The sequence below is a fragment of the Pelmatolapia mariae genome, linkage group LG16_19 (assembly GCF_036321145.2).
Source record: "Pelmatolapia mariae isolate MD_Pm_ZW linkage group LG16_19, Pm_UMD_F_2, whole genome shotgun sequence".
NCBI lineage: Eukaryota > Metazoa > Chordata > Actinopteri > Cichliformes > Cichlidae > Pelmatolapia > Pelmatolapia mariae.
In genome coordinates, this window is record NC_086241.1 from 58,231,184 (window position 1) to 58,249,062 (window position 17,879).

General features: G+C 42.3%; 2 protein-coding genes across 2 annotated transcripts in view; both read left to right on the top strand.

The window, feature by feature from the left end:
- stard9 (StAR-related lipid transfer (START) domain containing 9) overlaps positions 1-15,132 on the top strand; it is a 37,984-nt gene extending 22,852 nt beyond the window's left edge. The window contains exons 22-32 of the mRNA XM_063497944.1: positions 73-6,834; positions 7,083-7,271; positions 7,395-7,578; positions 7,753-7,917; positions 8,010-8,103; positions 8,359-8,507; positions 8,685-8,749; positions 8,889-9,091; positions 10,973-11,052; positions 11,415-11,573; positions 13,157-15,132. Of these exons, the coding sequence (XP_063354014.1) occupies positions 73-6,834; positions 7,083-7,271; positions 7,395-7,578; positions 7,753-7,917; positions 8,010-8,103; positions 8,359-8,507; positions 8,685-8,749; positions 8,889-9,091; positions 10,973-11,052; positions 11,415-11,573; positions 13,157-13,258 (8,152 nt within the window). The 3' untranslated portion in view covers positions 13,259-15,132. The remainder of the gene's footprint in view (positions 1-72; positions 6,835-7,082; positions 7,272-7,394; positions 7,579-7,752; positions 7,918-8,009; positions 8,104-8,358; positions 8,508-8,684; positions 8,750-8,888; positions 9,092-10,972; positions 11,053-11,414; positions 11,574-13,156) is intronic.
- Positions 15,133-15,480: 348 nt separating this feature from the next.
- The window catches only part of sptb (spectrin, beta, erythrocytic), a 43,169-nt gene continuing 40,770 nt past the window's right edge, over positions 15,481-17,879 (top strand). Inside the window, exon 1 of the mRNA XM_063499999.1 lies at positions 15,481-15,802. The gene's annotated coding sequence lies outside the window, so the exon portion shown is untranslated. The remainder of the gene's footprint in view (positions 15,803-17,879) is intronic.

The window sequence follows — 17,879 nt, forward strand, 5'->3', positions numbered from 1 at the left end:
GCAGTTTTTCAGGTTTTCTTAATTATTTAGATCCTGACTGTTAAAGCATCTGTTTTTCTCCTTCTCCAACAGACACTTCCTCAAGAGAAACAGATCCACAGACTTGACTTTAAATTCACCCACAACGTCCGATTGCACTGGTAGCAGGAAGTGGGTTTCGGATGAGTGTCTTCCTCGGGAAAGGACCCAAAGTTGTTCTGGTTCTATCTTCTCAGAGCAAAATCAGCCCCGCCAGAATGGAGTAACCTCCCCTGAAAAGATCAGACAGACTGCCAAAGAGGAACCACAAACCCAGCTCTGCCGGGAAAGGCCAGAAAGGAAACCTCTGCTTCCGAACCGAGACCTGTCTTTTAAGAACAGGTCAGACCAGAAATCGACAGGTACACAGAAGTTGCCTCTTGGATGTAGTTTGCTGCTAGTCGGCAAGGAAAACTTTCAAGGATCATCCACAGACAAACCCAGTTCTGAGAATGCCCCTGTTATGCATGAGAAAACATCCTGTCATGCAGATAACAGCAGATTAGGAACCATCAGCAAGTCGTTTCCTCGTTCTGTGGGGCCCAGGATAAAAAGAGCTCTGTCCAGAGTGTTCAGAAAACCTCCCTCAGGTGTGAATAGACAACTGCCTAAGCCGCTTGGAAAACTTACAAGTAAATTTCACTGGAGACAAAGAAGAGACAAGAGCCTTAGAGACACCAAAATGGGTCAAAGGAAATGTACCATTAAAACTACAGTCTCGTGTGAGGAGCTTGACCAAAGGACTCTGTTTGAGAGCATCAGACATAGACGGTGGCATAGTACTGAGGCTCTGATGAACAAGACTAGTAGATGGATCGATGAGCAGCAGGGACTGGTTGGATGGGAGGAAGAGCGAGAAGTCAAAGACGATGGGACATCAGACTGCGAGAGCCTTTTCTCTCTTGATTCTCTGTCCTCTGCTTATGCCACGGCTCTAGCAGAGCAGCTGAGACGCGAGGATGCAGCTCAAAGCGAAGCAGAGAGTGAAGACAGTCAAATGTCTAAAGATTCACTCACTTTGGAGAGCACTGTTAAATTCTCAGCAGTGAAGAGATTTAGCCAGACACTGGTACCAACCTACTCACTGGTGACGGATTCCACTGATTCATCCAAGCTGCACACTAAGACAGCAGAGACCAGTTTTGAGTGGGACAGCCGTCAGAGAACTCTCATAATCCCAACAGAGGCATACTGGAGCCATCAAAGCTCCCCAAAGACAAGACAAATTGATACAACAATGAAGCCTTCTTCTCAAAGCTCATTAGTAGCAGATTCCAGAGGCAGAGACACTGTACATAAATTAACTCAGGACTTTGGGAATGTGGAGGCCACTTTAACCAGTAGCCCACGCTCTCTGAGCAGCTGCAGTGTGAGGGAGCCAGAAAACCCGCTGGTTCTCACTGATGCCTGGTCCTCCACAGATGCAGCAGAGAGTCCCAGAATGCAGAGGGATTCTCTACCTTTTCAAAGAAAAATGATGTTCCGACATGCAGAGATCAGCAGCAGTAGTCCCAGTCCGACAAGTATGAATCTGTCAGACTCTCAGGTTGGATCTAGAAGCCATAGCTCTATGTCCACTAGCACTGAAGGTGTAAACATGAAAGTGGAAGAACACGACCTTGAAGTTTTGGGGGGTTTTCAGGCGCTAACAACACCAGGCAATGCCCAGAAGTCTGATAATCAGAAGGATGTAGGATGTTGTGCAGAGTGTTTAGGCGAACCCGCAAAAATGAGAGATCCTTCTATTACAGGTACTCCAATTTTCAGTTACAGTCAGCATCCAGCGTCTTCATCAGATCAAATGGAGACTGAAATTTCCCAGACCACACAAACAACATCAAATTTGCTTCAGGTGTTTGCAGATTCCTCCAATATGATGTTTGCTGACATTACAGTGTCCTCTGACCATGAAATGTGCAGCTCATTGTCTCAGTCAGTAATCCATTTCTCCACAAATCCTACTAACCCATGTGAAGTACTGGCTGAGATGCCTGAAGCTGCAAGTCCCTTAAAACCTTCTACTGAAAAGGCAACAGTATGCAGTCTAGATTGTGGAACAGAAAAGGTGAGAGATTTACAGCAGTGTAAGTTTACAAATACAGAAGATGCATTTCTTATAAGGGATGGAATCAAAGACACTGAGCAGGCCACTGCACTACAGCAGGAAGTTGTTAAATCAACTTGTAAAAATTCCAGGAAGAGAAACAAAGACAAAGAAGATACTTTTATGGGCAGCTTGAAAATACCAAATACACGGGACAGCAGAGAGTTGGTAAGCTTCTGCTGTGCATCAGGTGACAGCCATGAGGAGATTTGCCCTGATGACAATAATAGCACCGGGGATTCTAATAAAGAAGAGCCTGCAGTAGAAACTAGCAGCAGAGGATGTGATTCTGTTTGTGTTGTTGGCAGCGTTACACAAGATACAGTATCTTCAGTTGCATTGCCAGTATCTGATTGCAGCAGTGGGAAACTCGAACCAAGTCGTGGCGTCTTTGAGGACTCTCAGTTTGGGCTTCAGAGTCATGAAAAAGATTCACAGAATAGTATTTCATTTGGCGATAATAAAGTGGTCCAAAAGGGGGGTGTAATACTAAAGGAACAGTTTGCAGAAACAGAAAAGAGAGAATCCCGAGTGAATAACCATGGAAAAAACCAGGAAAAGAGAGAACACGTATGCAAGTCAGATGCTATTTGCAGCGCTATTGATCTGAGAATCGCAGAAGTGGTGAAAGAGCACATGAAATTGTCATTGATGGATAGTGATGGGGCCAGGAAGAGCTTGAGTCAAAGTCTGAATGCCTTGTCATCATCTGCAAGTCATTTTGTTTCAATGAATGAATGTAGATGGACAGCAAAACATCTGCGAGATGAAAGGAGTAATCAAGTGAAAGAAGGAACAAACCTGAGTGGACATCCTACACTGGAAACTTTACTGATAAGTAAAAATAAGGTGGATAAAAGTGAGCACCTGGCTTCAGCTATGCCAGCTGAATTGAGGAATAGCAGCAAGGTTGTATGTACTGAAGTGACGGAAACCTTTGACAGCGCTCATAGCGTGTCTGATGGAACCTTAAACAAGCAGGTCTTCAGCCCCTGTGTTTTCCAAAACTCACTTCCAAATATCCACTCAAGTCTGACTCTGTGCAGCCAGGCAGGGTGCGAGCACGCTGGCGACTCTTTGTCAGCAAGTGATGCCTTTGTAACACAAACACAAATTAATGATGCAGGCAAACATGAAATAATAGCTAATCTTCATCCAGTTATTACTGATACTTGCTCCAAAAAAGTGGACAGCCAGACAGATCCCCCAGCTTTCAATGTTAAGCAGACATGCCCACAACTTAACCAAATAAGCCCTGAAACACTTTTCACCACTGACTGCATAAAAGTGAATTGTAGCTGTACTGCTATGGGGCGCACTGGTATGGAAACTGCATCAAACGTTGTCAATAAAGATAATTATTCACCCAAACCAAACGCACCAAAGATGATTCAACATTTCCAAACCAGTGGCGAAATATCTGGAGCCATGAAGTTATTAGCTGGTGGTGGATTACATCAGTTTAAAGCAGACAGAAGCTACAGCAACCAGAACACACCCCCTGGTGAGGATGTCTGCATGAAAGGATCGGCTGGGCATGATGTAAATGTTGAACGAGACACCACAACAGGAGGCAAACCTTCTGTCACAGCACAGGATGAGTTCAGCTATGGACAGACTGATTCTGATAACTCGTCTCAGAGCTGCTGCAAAAACAAACCCCCAAATTTATCTGAGTCACATCCCAAATTGAATGAAAATACTCAAATCACTAGCAGTGGAGATTGCATAATGAAAAGTGACAAAGAGACTTTGACCCAACCATTCGTGCCACACAATCGAGCAGTAACGGCGGAGTCACAATCTAAAATGCTACAGCAAAACTGCTTTAAAAATCCAAGTTGTTTTAGACCTGTAATCGCCAAAGAGCCCAAGAAAAGCACAACTGGAGGCATGCTAGGAAATTCTTCTCTTATGATGCAAAAAGGCAAAACTAAGCGGTTCAGAAAGTCTCACATCAGGACCTGTCCCACATCTTCCTCTGACTCCTCTCTTAAGTCATCAGACGAGGATGAGGAGGACCACGCCGGCACTAGGATGCATCACAGCAGGCTGGCATCTAAATGGGTCAAGCTTGACACTCAGAATAATGTCAAACCTGAAGTCAGACAGCCAAGAAAAAGCAATGCAGGACAATCTACTTTAGCAGCAGCAAACAAATCAAACGTGAAGACTTTTTCCCATGGAAACCCTGGCAAAAATGAAGTTAAGCTTAGTAAAGCTTACACGCTAAAAAGACACTCCTTACCTCTTCAGTCAGTGTCACAGAAAACGGAACAAATTAGCCTGTATACAAACAAAAAGGAGCCACAGCATGTGCCAAAGTCTCAAGATTCCCCTATTCATTTTGCATCCAGTGACATCAACCCTTATGTTCACCAGTGGCAAGAAGACGACTCAGGCCAACATTGCTATAAGAACCCAGCGTTTGGAAGTGCTGCTGACCTATCCAGTAAATCTCCACTTTTAAACAGCTCAGAGAAACGTATAACAAGATGCTGCAGTGTCGATAATGGTCTGAACGGGCAGAACTCTCCATTTAATTCTCATCTTAGCACATATGCCACAAATAAGGGACTCTCCAGTACTCTAAGTAGTGTGGAGGATTATAAAGAACAAGCAACTAAATCTCAGCTTACACCCTGTCAACAGGCATTTGCGAATATCTGCAGTTGCCCTGCTAATTTGACAGCAGACAGCGGTTCTTCAGTCAACAGTGTTCCTGGCGATCCTGGTAACGCTTCCGGTCGAGTGGATGAGATCATGTTCGTTTACTCATCTGAGCAAGAGTGCCAGACGAGCAAAACAAGCGCACAAAGGAGGACATGCGAACACAGTACTCAGACTGAGCGTGAGCTTCAGGCGCAGGGTAACGGTAAGAACTGTAGCTCTCTGAAGAGGAAAGATCGTCACAAAAGGAGCAACACAGATGTACCCGCGTCGCAGAAAAACAAGGTGGATATCACAGAATCTCCAACTTGGGCCAGTATGGAAAGCATGTCAGCTCACATTTCTAAGTTAATCAACAGCACCTCAAACCTGCTGGGGGACGTCCAGGGAATGAGGACAGGTGAAGTTCGCAGTTCCAGTTCAAGGAGTATTAACTTCTCAGATCTTAGCACATCTTACGTCGAGTCTAATGGTGGCACCAAGAGAGACTGCTCAACTCAGACGGCTGCAGATGTTGGGATCCAGACTGAGAGGCTTGTAGCTCCAGCAGAGAAGGAAGCTGCTGTTCTTCTGTCACCCAGTGAGAAGTCTAAATCTCATGAAGTCAATGTCATAGTCAAAGTGATTGGTTCTGATGCTGTGAGTGTTTCTCAAGACAAAAATATCCACTGTGTGGTAAAAACAAAATGTAACACAGTTGAAAAGATGCAAAGTATGCCTGACCTGAGGTTTAACACCTCTGTTTCCTCCCAGTCTTCGAATGACCCTCTCAAAACTCCTTGTGCAAAGACTGCAGCTGACTGTCAAAGGCGTGTAAGGTCTGCTTCGTCTCGAGTCTCTGAAGCACTGGGCCGCAGAAGTACTGCAGTACCTGAAATCACCCATAGGTCATCAAAAATCTGCTACCAAGAAAATCACAGCCCTTCATTAACACACCTCACATCTCCTCATCTGAAGAAAATGGTCACATATACAGACCGTGCGTCATCTCCTATTCTTACAGTAGGAGCAAGATTACGCACGAGGCTCAAGGGTAAACAGTCGGTAACATGTTCTGCGAAATGTAAGGCTCAAAAGACAAAGCATCCCTCTGAGGATGACAGCATGACCATTCCTTCTGTTTCGGATGACAATCGGATGTCCTTGCGGGATTGTGATTCTTCCTCTGACAAATTAGAATCAGCATCACTTGAGAAAGTGAGTGAAATTAGTTGCACCAGCTCCAAAAGATTAGATAAGTGCTCTTCAAGTCCAAATCCATCAATGGACACGTGTGCAGACTCTGATGGGAGACATGTGAACTATCAACACAAGGACAACCACAAGCTCGGGTCCAAATGGCCGGTGGCATCCCCGCAGTGGACGCCTACTTCAGCAAATGATTTAATTTTGCAGAACCACATTTCCCCCACATTAAAACAGACTGATGTGCACAAACAGCAGGCATCAGACTTCAGAAGACTTGTATCTAATGCTGAGGAGTTTAACTACAGTCTATCTCCATTCAGCGACAAGGCAGATCAACCTCAGGAGGATGATATAATGTCACTAGCACCCAGTGAATGCAACACAGATGTGCTTGTGAACATTGAACCTGTCAGCGATGTGTTTCCTTGTCAAGATAATCAGAGAGTCCCGGAGGACCTGCCTATGCACAACAAGTTCACCAACTGGTCGGGGGTCAATCAGCAACAGTCAAAATGCTCAAAAAACCTGACCACATTTGTGACCAGTGAGCACAACAAACGCAGAGAGTGTGCCGAATGGGGTGAAGTCGGGAGCTTTGGTTCAAATGCAGAATCTGTGGCGCAGAGCGACAGGAGGGCAAAGGAGATAGTGAAGCTGCGACAGGAGAGAGAGCAGGTGATGGCGACGGTCAACCTCAACATGAACCCGACACCACTGACTGTGGAGCTGGCAGAGGCTAAGCTTCATTACAGGCTGGGAGAGACGGACACACTGCTAAAGATGTTGTCCCCGAGGTCCAAAGAAGAGCTTGTGACACCAGCTTCTGCTTCTACAAAACAGCAGCTGTATGATGTGTAAGGATACAGTTGACACAAATGCTCTATTTTGATTTGCTTTAAAATGTTTAATACACACCAAAGTGGAAATACCTAATTAAAAAATCCAAAAGAAATAATAATAATATTCTGACCTGACATTCAATGCCAGCTTTTAAAACATAAAACACTTTCGTAATTGATACTACGGATACATTGATATTTTCTAAAACTGGTCTTCTCTTAGACTTCATTGACGTTACTGTTTTTTAAATTTGATCCCTCAGGCATCGCAGGAGTATTGAGGGTTTGAGGCAGGAGAGGGAGGAGCGCCTCCAGACTTACCGGAGAACTCGTAGCCTGAGTCCGAGCAAGCACCCTCGCCTCCGTCCTCAGGAGGCTGCATCTACTGCAATGCCCAGTCGGCACAAAGAGCATCTTCAAAGGCTTCGGCAAGAAGTGATAGAGAGCACCAGGTGAGATGCTGAGTTTCACAAAATCAAAGCACAACGGCTCCTTGAATCTCACATTTCGTGCATAGGTTTTCAGGAATGATATAAACAGAAAATCTATTTGGCTCTTATTTGTTTTTACTGAAGAATGCCAGATGCTCCAAGGGAAGAAAGCCAGTATCCATCTGACATTGAGCAGCTGTTGCGCGACTATGGTCGAGCTCGGGAAGAAGCCAGGACGGAGATCGCAAAGGCACGAGAACGACTGAGAGAACGGACTGAGCTTGAGAAGAGGAGGCTACAGCAGCAGGCCCTATCTCAGGAAGACAAGGTCAGTCAGATCCATATCACAGAGAATAATTAAAGATCCCAGCCAGTGAACTCCAGGGTCTTCATCCTATCATGATAAAAGTGACTATAGAGGGGATCCTGTGTGCTGTGCAGCATTTAGATGTTGTTGTAAATGTATGGATAAATAGTTTTGTCTGTATGAACTTGACTCCAGGTGACGTGTGCCGGACAGGATGACTTGAGGCATCGGACAAGGATAAGCAACAGCACTTTGTGCACAGGATCCAGTCTGAGTCTTTCCTCTGGACCAACATCAGGGTACAACAGTGGCAACACCACCCAACTACAGCAGGGCAACAGACCAGTTCGAACAGGACAGGTCTGTATATTAATGCTACATGATACAGTAGATTTGAAATGAAACTGAGATTTAAAACTGAGCTAAAAAGGCTCAACTTTTCTTCTGTCCAGATCATGAAGAATGAAGGGCTGAAGGTTTCGACACGTCCTCCTATTTGTGCTCCACAGAGTGTGAAGACACAGAGAGGGTGGCTGTCAGCCCAGGGTAACAGCAGGACAGTTAATCACCAACCCCAAATAGACTTGGACAATAATCATGATTAATTATTATTTCAGTGAGACGTCCAGATAAATCATTGCTATTTCAGGGTTTATATTTGCCTTCCTTGGAAGCTTTGGCAATTTGTTAAATATGGCGACTAATAAATGAGATTATTGCCCAGGTTTGTCACCACTTCTTTACCCTCTTCTTTACATCCTCTGTATCTAAATGTGCTAATAATATCATGTGATTTATTAGATGTCCAACAGAGCAGCGGGTTTGAACCTCTGATGACTTCATCTCCGGCCTGTACACGCCAGCGGACAGCATCCGTCGGCTCCTCGTCTTCCATATCGACAACCTATCAGGACATCACATTCAGTCTTCTCGGTCGAGCTCTGGCTGAGGTAATATACCTGAAAAGTCAGCTGTAGAAAAACGTGCTCTAGGAGAGACATTCTAATTAGTATTTTGCATTTGCATTGAAAGATTCACATAATAATTAATTGTCCTTTATAAAAGTTTTGGGTTTATTCTCACTGGTATTTGTTTTTGAGTTGAGTAAGACATTTTTTTCTCGACAGGTGCGACTGGCTGCCTCAGGGGATTTTGGCAACCTGGTGACGGGCAAAGCCGCAGCAGGCTGGAGGTGAGCATTCTCCAACCATCTCCCTTTTTCTGGATTTCCTCCGTGCCTGCTCCAGGATAATTTTGAGCAAGTAGACAATTTGCATCACAAAAATCATTTATGTGCTATTAGAAAATGAACTCTGTCTGTCTTTACCCAGTTACCAAGGAGATGAACGGGGAATTCAGGCATACTACAAACCCTCTTCCTGCCCATCTGTCCACGGTTTCCTGGGGGCTGGGGAGCTGGACAGACCACCGGATAGCCTGTGGAACCTAATCTCCCAGCTGTCCAAGAGCCACATGTACAATCAGTCAGTCCGCTCAGTGTGGACACGACCACTAGATGACAGCACTCAGCTTGGTGAGCCAACATCCTCATAGGCAGCAGTTTTAATGTCAGTACATTTAATCTTGAGTTATCCTGAATATCACAATTTTCAGGAGATTTCTTGAAACTTCATTCCTCCCTATCCATTCATTTGTTATAATGCTAGTAGTTAAAACATCATCTTAAAAAGTAAGATGCTTATTTTCTGAGAGAGTTCAGAAACTAAAACACTGCTTAAACGTCATTGCTCAGAAAGAAAAACTGATGAATTACGGTTATGTAAGGTGACCTTATGCAATCCGTTTACCTTGCAAAAACCTTTGTGCTTTTGCTAAAAAGCAAATCTTAAAAATAAAATAAAATATTTACACTTTTATCTTGACAGCAAAACTATTTATATTTTGTGCTACGCAGTTAATAGAGCCTGCAAATTCTTCTCAGCGAACGCATCTGCATCCATTAACTATCTGTACTACAGCGTGGTTCAGCATAGTCTCATTCATCACTGCCAAGTTTGTTTTATTACGCGGCCAGCTCCATTCTCACACCTGCAGTGTGTTTTCATTTAATACCTGCAGCCCACCACGAGGCCTTTTTTACTTCTGCTGGCCTCTTGTTCTCCAAGTTTTCATTCTTTGTACAATTTGTTTGTTTTTTATGCAAGCATGTAGAATTTAAACTAAAGTTTCAAGTCACTGTATCGTGAATATGACATTTTATTTAATGAACTTTCTTTCCACCAGTCTAGTATCCCAGTATTAAACAGAATTGGTGCTGGATAATTAAAACATGTAGTAGAAAGTACTGAAGGTACATGATTTGTTTATAGTGTAGTTTTTCTTTATATGTGACTTTGTTTTTTAAATATTGTATTTATTTATTTTTGTACACAATCACAAAGAACAAGTAAGAGTCTGTCAGACACTAAAATATACATAGAGAATTGAAGATAAAGATGCAGCGGCCCGAGTTTGAGTCCAACACGAGGCCCTTTGCTGTGTGTCTTTCCACTCTCTCTCACTGCTCTCCTGTCCACGCTCTTCTGTTACACTATCTAATAAAGGCAAAAGGCTCAAAAAATAATATTTTAAGGAAGAAATACAACTAAGAAGATAATCAAAATATATGTGCTCAGGGGGCGCCGGTGCCTGTTCTGGTATTCTCTGGCGATTGCCTATCGATATGCACGGTACTGGGCTGTAAGCACAGGTGTCACGAACGGGTGTCATGTCCTCGTGACGTCCGTTTCTGACAGTTTGGGGCATAAACATGGACAAGTGGCCCGTTGGAGGGCTCTGGCATTGCTCCTCCTGTTCCTTAGACAAAGGATCAGATACTAGTCCTGTTGCTTTGTTGATCCAGGTCCTCGTGTAAAGACCTAATGCTCTTCCACACTCCTGAGACTGTTATGGGAGACACATCGAATCTATCAAAGCCATGTGGGGGCTGCAGGTACCGTCTCATGCTACCAGTCACTAGCAAAAAGGAAAACTAGGGGGAAATCAGCCAGGAAGCATAAGAGAACACCAGGAGTGCACTTACTGTCACTTTCACTTCACAGATTGATATTCCTGCAATTTAGCTGGCGGGGTTTAAACTGTGATAATTGTGCAGGCCCTTATTTTTTTAAGCATTATTTTTATTACCTTTTACTGATGGAAGTCTGAAAAAGGCGAGATATGTCATGTGTGGTTTGTTGTGAAGATTATGAGTAGGCTCGTTAGTGTATTCATGAAAGTCTGAGAAAGAGCCTTGCGCTCAAACATCACACTGCAAATAAAATCCTTGCACAGGAGCTGTTTGGTTTGTCTATTTCCAGTATTGGGCTTTTATTACATTGCCCCAGTTGTTTTATTTCCAGGTTTTTATCGACTATACTTGATCATTTTCACTTATCTCTCCATTTTTGTTTAGTTTACATTCTCACAGATTCGTCCACCTGTCACCTCAGCCAGCCGCGAGATTTCTGCTGCATCAGCTCGCAGTCCAAACAGGTGAGCACAGCTTCAACATCAACCAGCCGGCGCGCATGATTACTGTTCATCTCCCTTGTGTAAGGCTCAGGGAGTATGTGCAGCATTTGCACGCTTTAGCTTGACAAAGAAAAATCCGGATTACATTGTAGTGCAAACAGCAATTTAACAGCATGACGTTCCTCATCCACAAAATGTTAAACATGCTATTTAGATACTACTCATGCTTAGAAGTCACCGAGCATAAACAACACTGACTCAGAGGCAGTGGGTGTGGAGGAAATCTTGTCAGCTGTTGGTTGTTGGTGTCGGTGTACACTTGCCTCTCGGCTGATCAAAAGAGTGCGGCACCTGTTTTATTTATATTGTTTTCTCTGCCGCAGGGTGGCCTGCACGTGCTGGCAATGCAGTCTGTGTTTGAGGAGTCTCTCCCTCGGCCCAGTGTGGACGCCATCCGTGGGGAGATGTTGCCCAGTTGCTGGATCCTGCAACCAGTTAGACGTAATGAAAAGGAAGTAACCAGAGTCATCTACCTGCTACAGGTAAAATATGCTTGCTATAAATACATCAGCAGGCTCTCATGCATCACTCCCTACTTCATTGGGTGCAAAAGTAATGCAGTCACATAAAGCAGAAGAATAAATCTGACCTTTGTGAAGGTTATTATGTTTGGTTTCTGTTTTTGTGGTCATTTTGGAGGCTGCAGTTTAAAGGCCAAAATACCTAAAAGACATCTTTCAGTGAATTACTTCTATATTCCACTATATTACTTTTAGATAGATATACTTAATAGTGCAGTTGTGTGTATTGCAATACAACCACTAGAAGGGTAGCAGACTTGAAGTCTATGCATTTTAACTTCCAGTAAATCACAGTCTTTCGAGCTGATTATTGAGGCTGATTGTGCTGATCTAAACAGCAGGATGACTTTATGGCTCTCCACTGGCAGGCCTATCACTATTAGGGAAATTAGTTTCATGGAGTAGAAGCTTTTTTTCCCCCTTCGTTTCTTGTGAAGTTAAAGTTTACCACAGGAGCAGCTGATACAGCACAGACAAAGACTTCACTCAGAGTCCATCTTTATAATGAAAACATAATTGTATTTTTATATTTGCATCTTGTTTGTTTTCTTCTGAAAAGTAACTTCACTGTGTTTGAGTAACTTGCTCACTGGACATTTCATTAGGTATACCTATTTAACTACTCATTTATGCAAATATCTACTCAGCCAATCGCATGGCAGCAACTCAGTGCATTTAGGTATGTGAACTACAAACGGATGGGGAATAAAGGTTATTTAAGTGACTTTAAACATGCTGTGGTTGTTGGTGCCTGACAGGCTGTTTTGAGTATTTCAGAAACTGCTGATCTACTGGAATTTTCCCAGACAACCATCTCAAGAGTTTACAGAGAATGGTCCAAAAAGTTCTCTGGGTAAAAATCCCTTGTTGATGCCAGAGGTCAGAGGAGAGTGGCCAGAAGCTGACAGGAAGGCAACAGTAACTCAAATATAACCACTTTAGGCAGCCAAGGTATGCAGAAGAGCATCTCTGGTGTACAGCAGCAAAAGATCACAACAGGTGCCTCTTCTCTCAGCTAAGAACAGGAAAGTGTGGCTACAATTCACACAGATTTACCAACTTTGGGCTGTAGAAAAATGGAAAAACGTTGCCAGGTTTGAATCTCGTTTTCTGTTGTAATATTCAGGTGGTGTTGGTGTAAACAACATGAAAACATGGATCCATCCTTCTCTGTATCAGTGGTTTGGGCTGGTGGTGTAATGGTGTGGGGAATATTTCCTTGACACCCTTCAGGAGGCCTTAGTACCGATTGTATCAATCCCTTTATGATCACAGTGTGTCCCCATCTTCTAATGGCTGTTTCACTGGATGTGCAGCTAACAAGTCTGCAGCAACTGTGTGAGGCGTGGCTCTGTCATGTCAATGTGAACCAAAAATCTCTGAAGAATGTTTTCAGTACCTTGTTGATTCTTTCCACAAAGAAAATGGGGTCCAGCTCAGAATTAGCAAGGTGCACCTAACAAAGTGTCTGGTGAGTGTAATTTGCAGGCTGTACTACATGGATGTCATTTGTTATCTCCATTTCCTCTTCTGTTTATTTTCAGCTGGACCTAGGAACTCCATCTTTTCCTCACCGTCTCGTGAACACTGTTGCCAGACGACAGGCAGCCGTCATCGCCGATCTTGACGTTTTCCTTTCTTCGTAAATCGACGGGACGCGCAAAGACGCATCATTAGCAGCGAGCACTTAGATCCTCTCCATCACGGAGTCGGTCTGTCTTTTGAATTTGCACCTGAAATGTTATTTACTTGATTTTTTTTAAGGGCACTGTTACATTTTATATCCAGACACAAAGTTGAAGCAGCTTTTTTTTTTTTTTCTTAATGAAGGTATTTTTGTAAAATATTGGTGTTTTTCTATATTTGTACATGCACATGAATATTTTCAAGACTGTTTTACCAAAGATTAGATGTTTTTAAATGAATGACTTGGCATTACAGTTATTGCCAGTTGCTTTTAGGTGCTTTCAGGTTGAGACCACTTAAGTTTCCCCTCTAAATCTTATATCCCCCTGATGAGTAGCAGGCATTTTACCTTCTCAGTGACATTTTCTCCTGTGTTTACTTTCTTTTATATGTTGACTGACAGATGCAGCCAGTTCTGTTAATGTTTTAAATCCACCAGTGTACATCTTTGAGTGCTTCCTTGCACATGCACAATAAAAACAAAACAAAACAGTGTAGTGATAGACAGAACAAAATAAGACAATTTTCACAAACTTTAGTCCTTTTTCCGCTACATTTGTGTGCCTACAGCATTTCCTCACATATTCAATAAGATTAATTCAGCAGAATATGAATTTCAAATGTCTCTTAGCAATTCTCAGAAATGGAAAAGAAAGATATATAAGCTATATACTGTATTATATAGTAGCACCATGTAGGCAAACCTGGAGGAATGGTAAGGAGTTGTTTTGTAGCTGCAAATGTTAATCAGCTCACTGCAGAAAAACATGAGGGGAAAAAAAGTTTTGTAGCAAAACAAGGAAGAGGAAAGTTGGGAACCTTTTGACTATTATCAACTCTTAAGGGCATGAGGGCAGATCAGTTTTGAACCAGAACATGATGGTTCATGCCCTCATGTCAAACATGCAACGTGCTGATGAGACTTTTAAATATGGAGACTATTATCCAGTTCCAGGGTTAAGCTCTCATAGTTTTCAGTACCCCGAATCTGCATGAGGTGAGTTTTTAAGGGCTTACCCTCCCACTTGTTTCTGAAGCCTGTTATTTATTTAGTTTCTCTTGCCTTCTGTTTGAAATGCTGTTGAATGTGTTATGTAGCTGTTTTTCGGAGTGCTGTGTTTGTGGCTGCTTGCACAAAACCTTTTATGCATTTAGTAAAATTGAAGAGGATTGTAAAAAGGTTGTTGGTTTAATGTGTACAGTTCTTTTAACTAAGATGAGAAAAGGCCAGACTGCTCTCAGACATTCTGGGTCTTGTGTATTTGGATATGAAGCCATGTTATGTGGAGTCATTAAAAGACAGTGTTGGCTCTGAAAGTAAAGTTCAACTAAACCTGTTCCCTGAGGCACCAAAGAAAAAGAGACAAGTGAAAAATGCAGTAGGAGCTGTATGGAAGGTTGAAGGAAAATAAAACTTTAGCAGGAAAAATTAATTGCAAGATTTCAACTTGAGTTAGTCAAAATTTTGAGTTCTCAAAATTTTGACTTATAGATTGCAAATTTAATGTTTTCAGTGTCTGAAACAAACCTCCGTACAGCTTTTTGTACTAATTTCTTGTTTTTTTTATTGCATATTTTTTATTTCTTAAAAAAAAATATATATTTATGTTTTTCTGGTGTGGTATGTATGTATTTTATTATAAGCGCCATACTTCTTGTTGCTAATAAGCTGTTATTAGCCATTTTGTTTGTTTTTTATGACACAGAAACTGTTTCATCAAAACCTCTTGTGTGTTCAGTTTTAGTTACCTTGTATGTAGCAAGCAGAACATTTACCTTTAGTGCTGACTGAAATTCTTTTTGGATATTGTTGTACTGAAAGGTGATATTAAAAACAAACAAACAAACATATTTCTCCGAGTGCTTCTGGGTGAGAAACATGGAGTTGCACTATATCTTTAATGAAGTTTCTAATAAGATTATATCGGTGCAGTTATATCGCTTAAATGGTTTTCAAATGAGCTTTATTCCTTTTTTGATGTCATTTCCTCTGACTCTGACTTCATCACACAGGTGTGTCCACTCTCCATGTCCAGGCCTCTCTTCTCTGCCTTGGAGGTGACATTTCTGAAAGGGTCTCGATAGGTAGGTGGGTGGTTGCCGTGTGCGCGATTAGAGCCCTTTCTGGGCGGGGTGGAGTGCACTGAGGTGGGGGTGGGAGGCGTTGCACAGGACATCAGAAGTGTCTCTGCCATTTAGAGTCACCAGCCCTTGTCAGGAATGTCCGTCCCCTGCGCGCACAGATCATGTACTGGATGCGCCAACTTTATTTTTAACTCTGCAGGGTGGGTCACTTGCCTGGCTTTCGGGAATGACCGTGCAGCGCGCGGCGCCTTCAGCCCCTTTCCCTAGTCCCCAGTGTAGGACTGTGCCCACCTCGAGCTGTGGAGACCTCTGTGCGCTCTGACCAGGACCCCCACTGAGTCAATGGGATTATAACTGGTTTACTGGCAGGAAGAAGACTAAAGATAAACACTTTCGGACAGAAGAAAAACCAGAAGCAAGTAAGTGTAAACTGAAGGCAGAACTAATGTGTCATTGCAAAATTAAATTAATGATCTTTGTGCAAATAGTAAGGGAGCCGTGTTCATTTATTTAGACTGCTGTTCGCAGTTGTTTGTTGGTTAAGTTTCCTCCAAAGTACCTGTTGATCCGGGCTGTCATGTTTAATAATAACGTAAAAGCTCTGGATGATTTATCATTGTTATAATATTCACTGATAAAACCGCTAAACATTGTTTTAATAAAGCTATATACAAATTCCCAAGTTATTAATTTGTTTTCTTTTACTGTAAAACAGCCAGGGTGGCGTGCGTCTATAAATTTGCGCAGAAATAGGCCATTGCGCGCGATTGCGCACAAAACTATGCGCTTTCCAGAAGGTATTGCGGAACTATTCAGATAATTTACCAATCTAAAAGAAGCAACACTTAGCTCAAAAGTAGTCTGCTATACTTCAAGTATACTTCCGTCACTTAAAGGATCACAATGCTACTGAAACGTGTGCTTAGACATTTCCGAAGTACAAGTACTCAGAAGGTGTCTCCAGTGGGCTTCCTGTCATATTAATACCGGTGCTTTAATGTAGGTAATACTTTAATGCTACTGATGTCATATTAGTTTCACGTCCAATATATTAGGAGAGATCACTCTAAAGTTGCATCATGGTTCATACGCCTGTCGTTATTTTATTAAAAGTGTTTATTTTTCTATAAAAGTGACCCAAGAAAAGCGCCAGAAATATGTATTTCGTTACATTCCATCGCTTATGTTTGCCAAAGCTTGAAAACATTCCACTGTAGCATGTGAGCTAGTTTTCCCTTTGTTAAAGCACCTTGCAAAGCCCTTTCCACCTTTGATTGAAAGCAGTCTGCTGCCCTTTGAAAGGCAAAGATATGGCACATTTCCTGCTCAAAGAAAGTTCAGCTTTATTCCCCTTAAAAGGACAAGTGAGCATGTGTGGCTCTGTCTGGCCAGGCAGGGACTTCAGTGTAAACACACTCCAGGAATAGTTTATTATCGATTCATCTTAACCTCTTGCAGGATCACACTCAGTGCTGTTGAAGTCAAAACAACATTGACCACAAGAAATGAGCTTCTTCTTTTAGCTTATGTTTTATGGATTGATATCCTTTCTACTCTTGGTTTTGGTATTCATTCTTATATATAAAAAAGCAAGTAATTGTTCTTTACTCCATATTGATCTCTGAGTGCTTGGTGTTTATGTCTCAGATTTACTCTCAGCTGGACCGCAGGCCTACCTCTCCTCAGTCCAGTTGCTCCTGCTGCTACAGTTTCACAAACACACTGTAGGTCACACATCTCGACCACACCCATCTCTTATTTCATCCTCTCCATCTGACTCTGTGCTGCTCAGAATAATGCATGGCCAGCTAATGTTTTGTGCTGCTCAGAGTGCAGAGCAAGCACCAGCGTAACATTTACTTACAGCTGGAAAAATGGTCTGCAGAGTTGTAATTCAACTCAGGTGCTGATTTGATGTTTGCATTGGACATACTTGTTCACAGTGTAGTTTTGCTATTTAAAAAAGGGGTCAAGTAAGAGGAAGGTTACCAACTAATTTCAGCCAAGCATAAAGGTAAAACTTTCATTCACACCTTTAAATATTTTTTCCAAGATCCTCTCTTGGTGTTATATGCAGAGCTGTTTCCACAGAAGTCCAAGCTCATGTTGCATATACTTACATGCACCCAGGTCATGCAACATGTGGGGATCTGAAGGAATTCCAGCTGACATTCTTATCATCCCTCTTGACATTTTACTGCTTTGGAGAGATTATCCAGCACCTCTTACCCACCAACTCACAGCGTGCAGTCACAAGAATGATTTATATACAACAGGAACATGTTCTGAGGTCTTTATCTACTGTAGGTGATAGAAATCTATCCACAATCAGCCAAAAAAAGATTTAATCAAATTAAGCTTTATTAGTAGAGGCGTCAGAACTTAACTGTGTCAATTTTCCATCATATTTAAACTCAGTAATTTAGTGATATGATAGGTAAAAATAACTTTAAACAGAATGAAATCACTTTAGAAAAATGAAAAAGAAGTGCAACA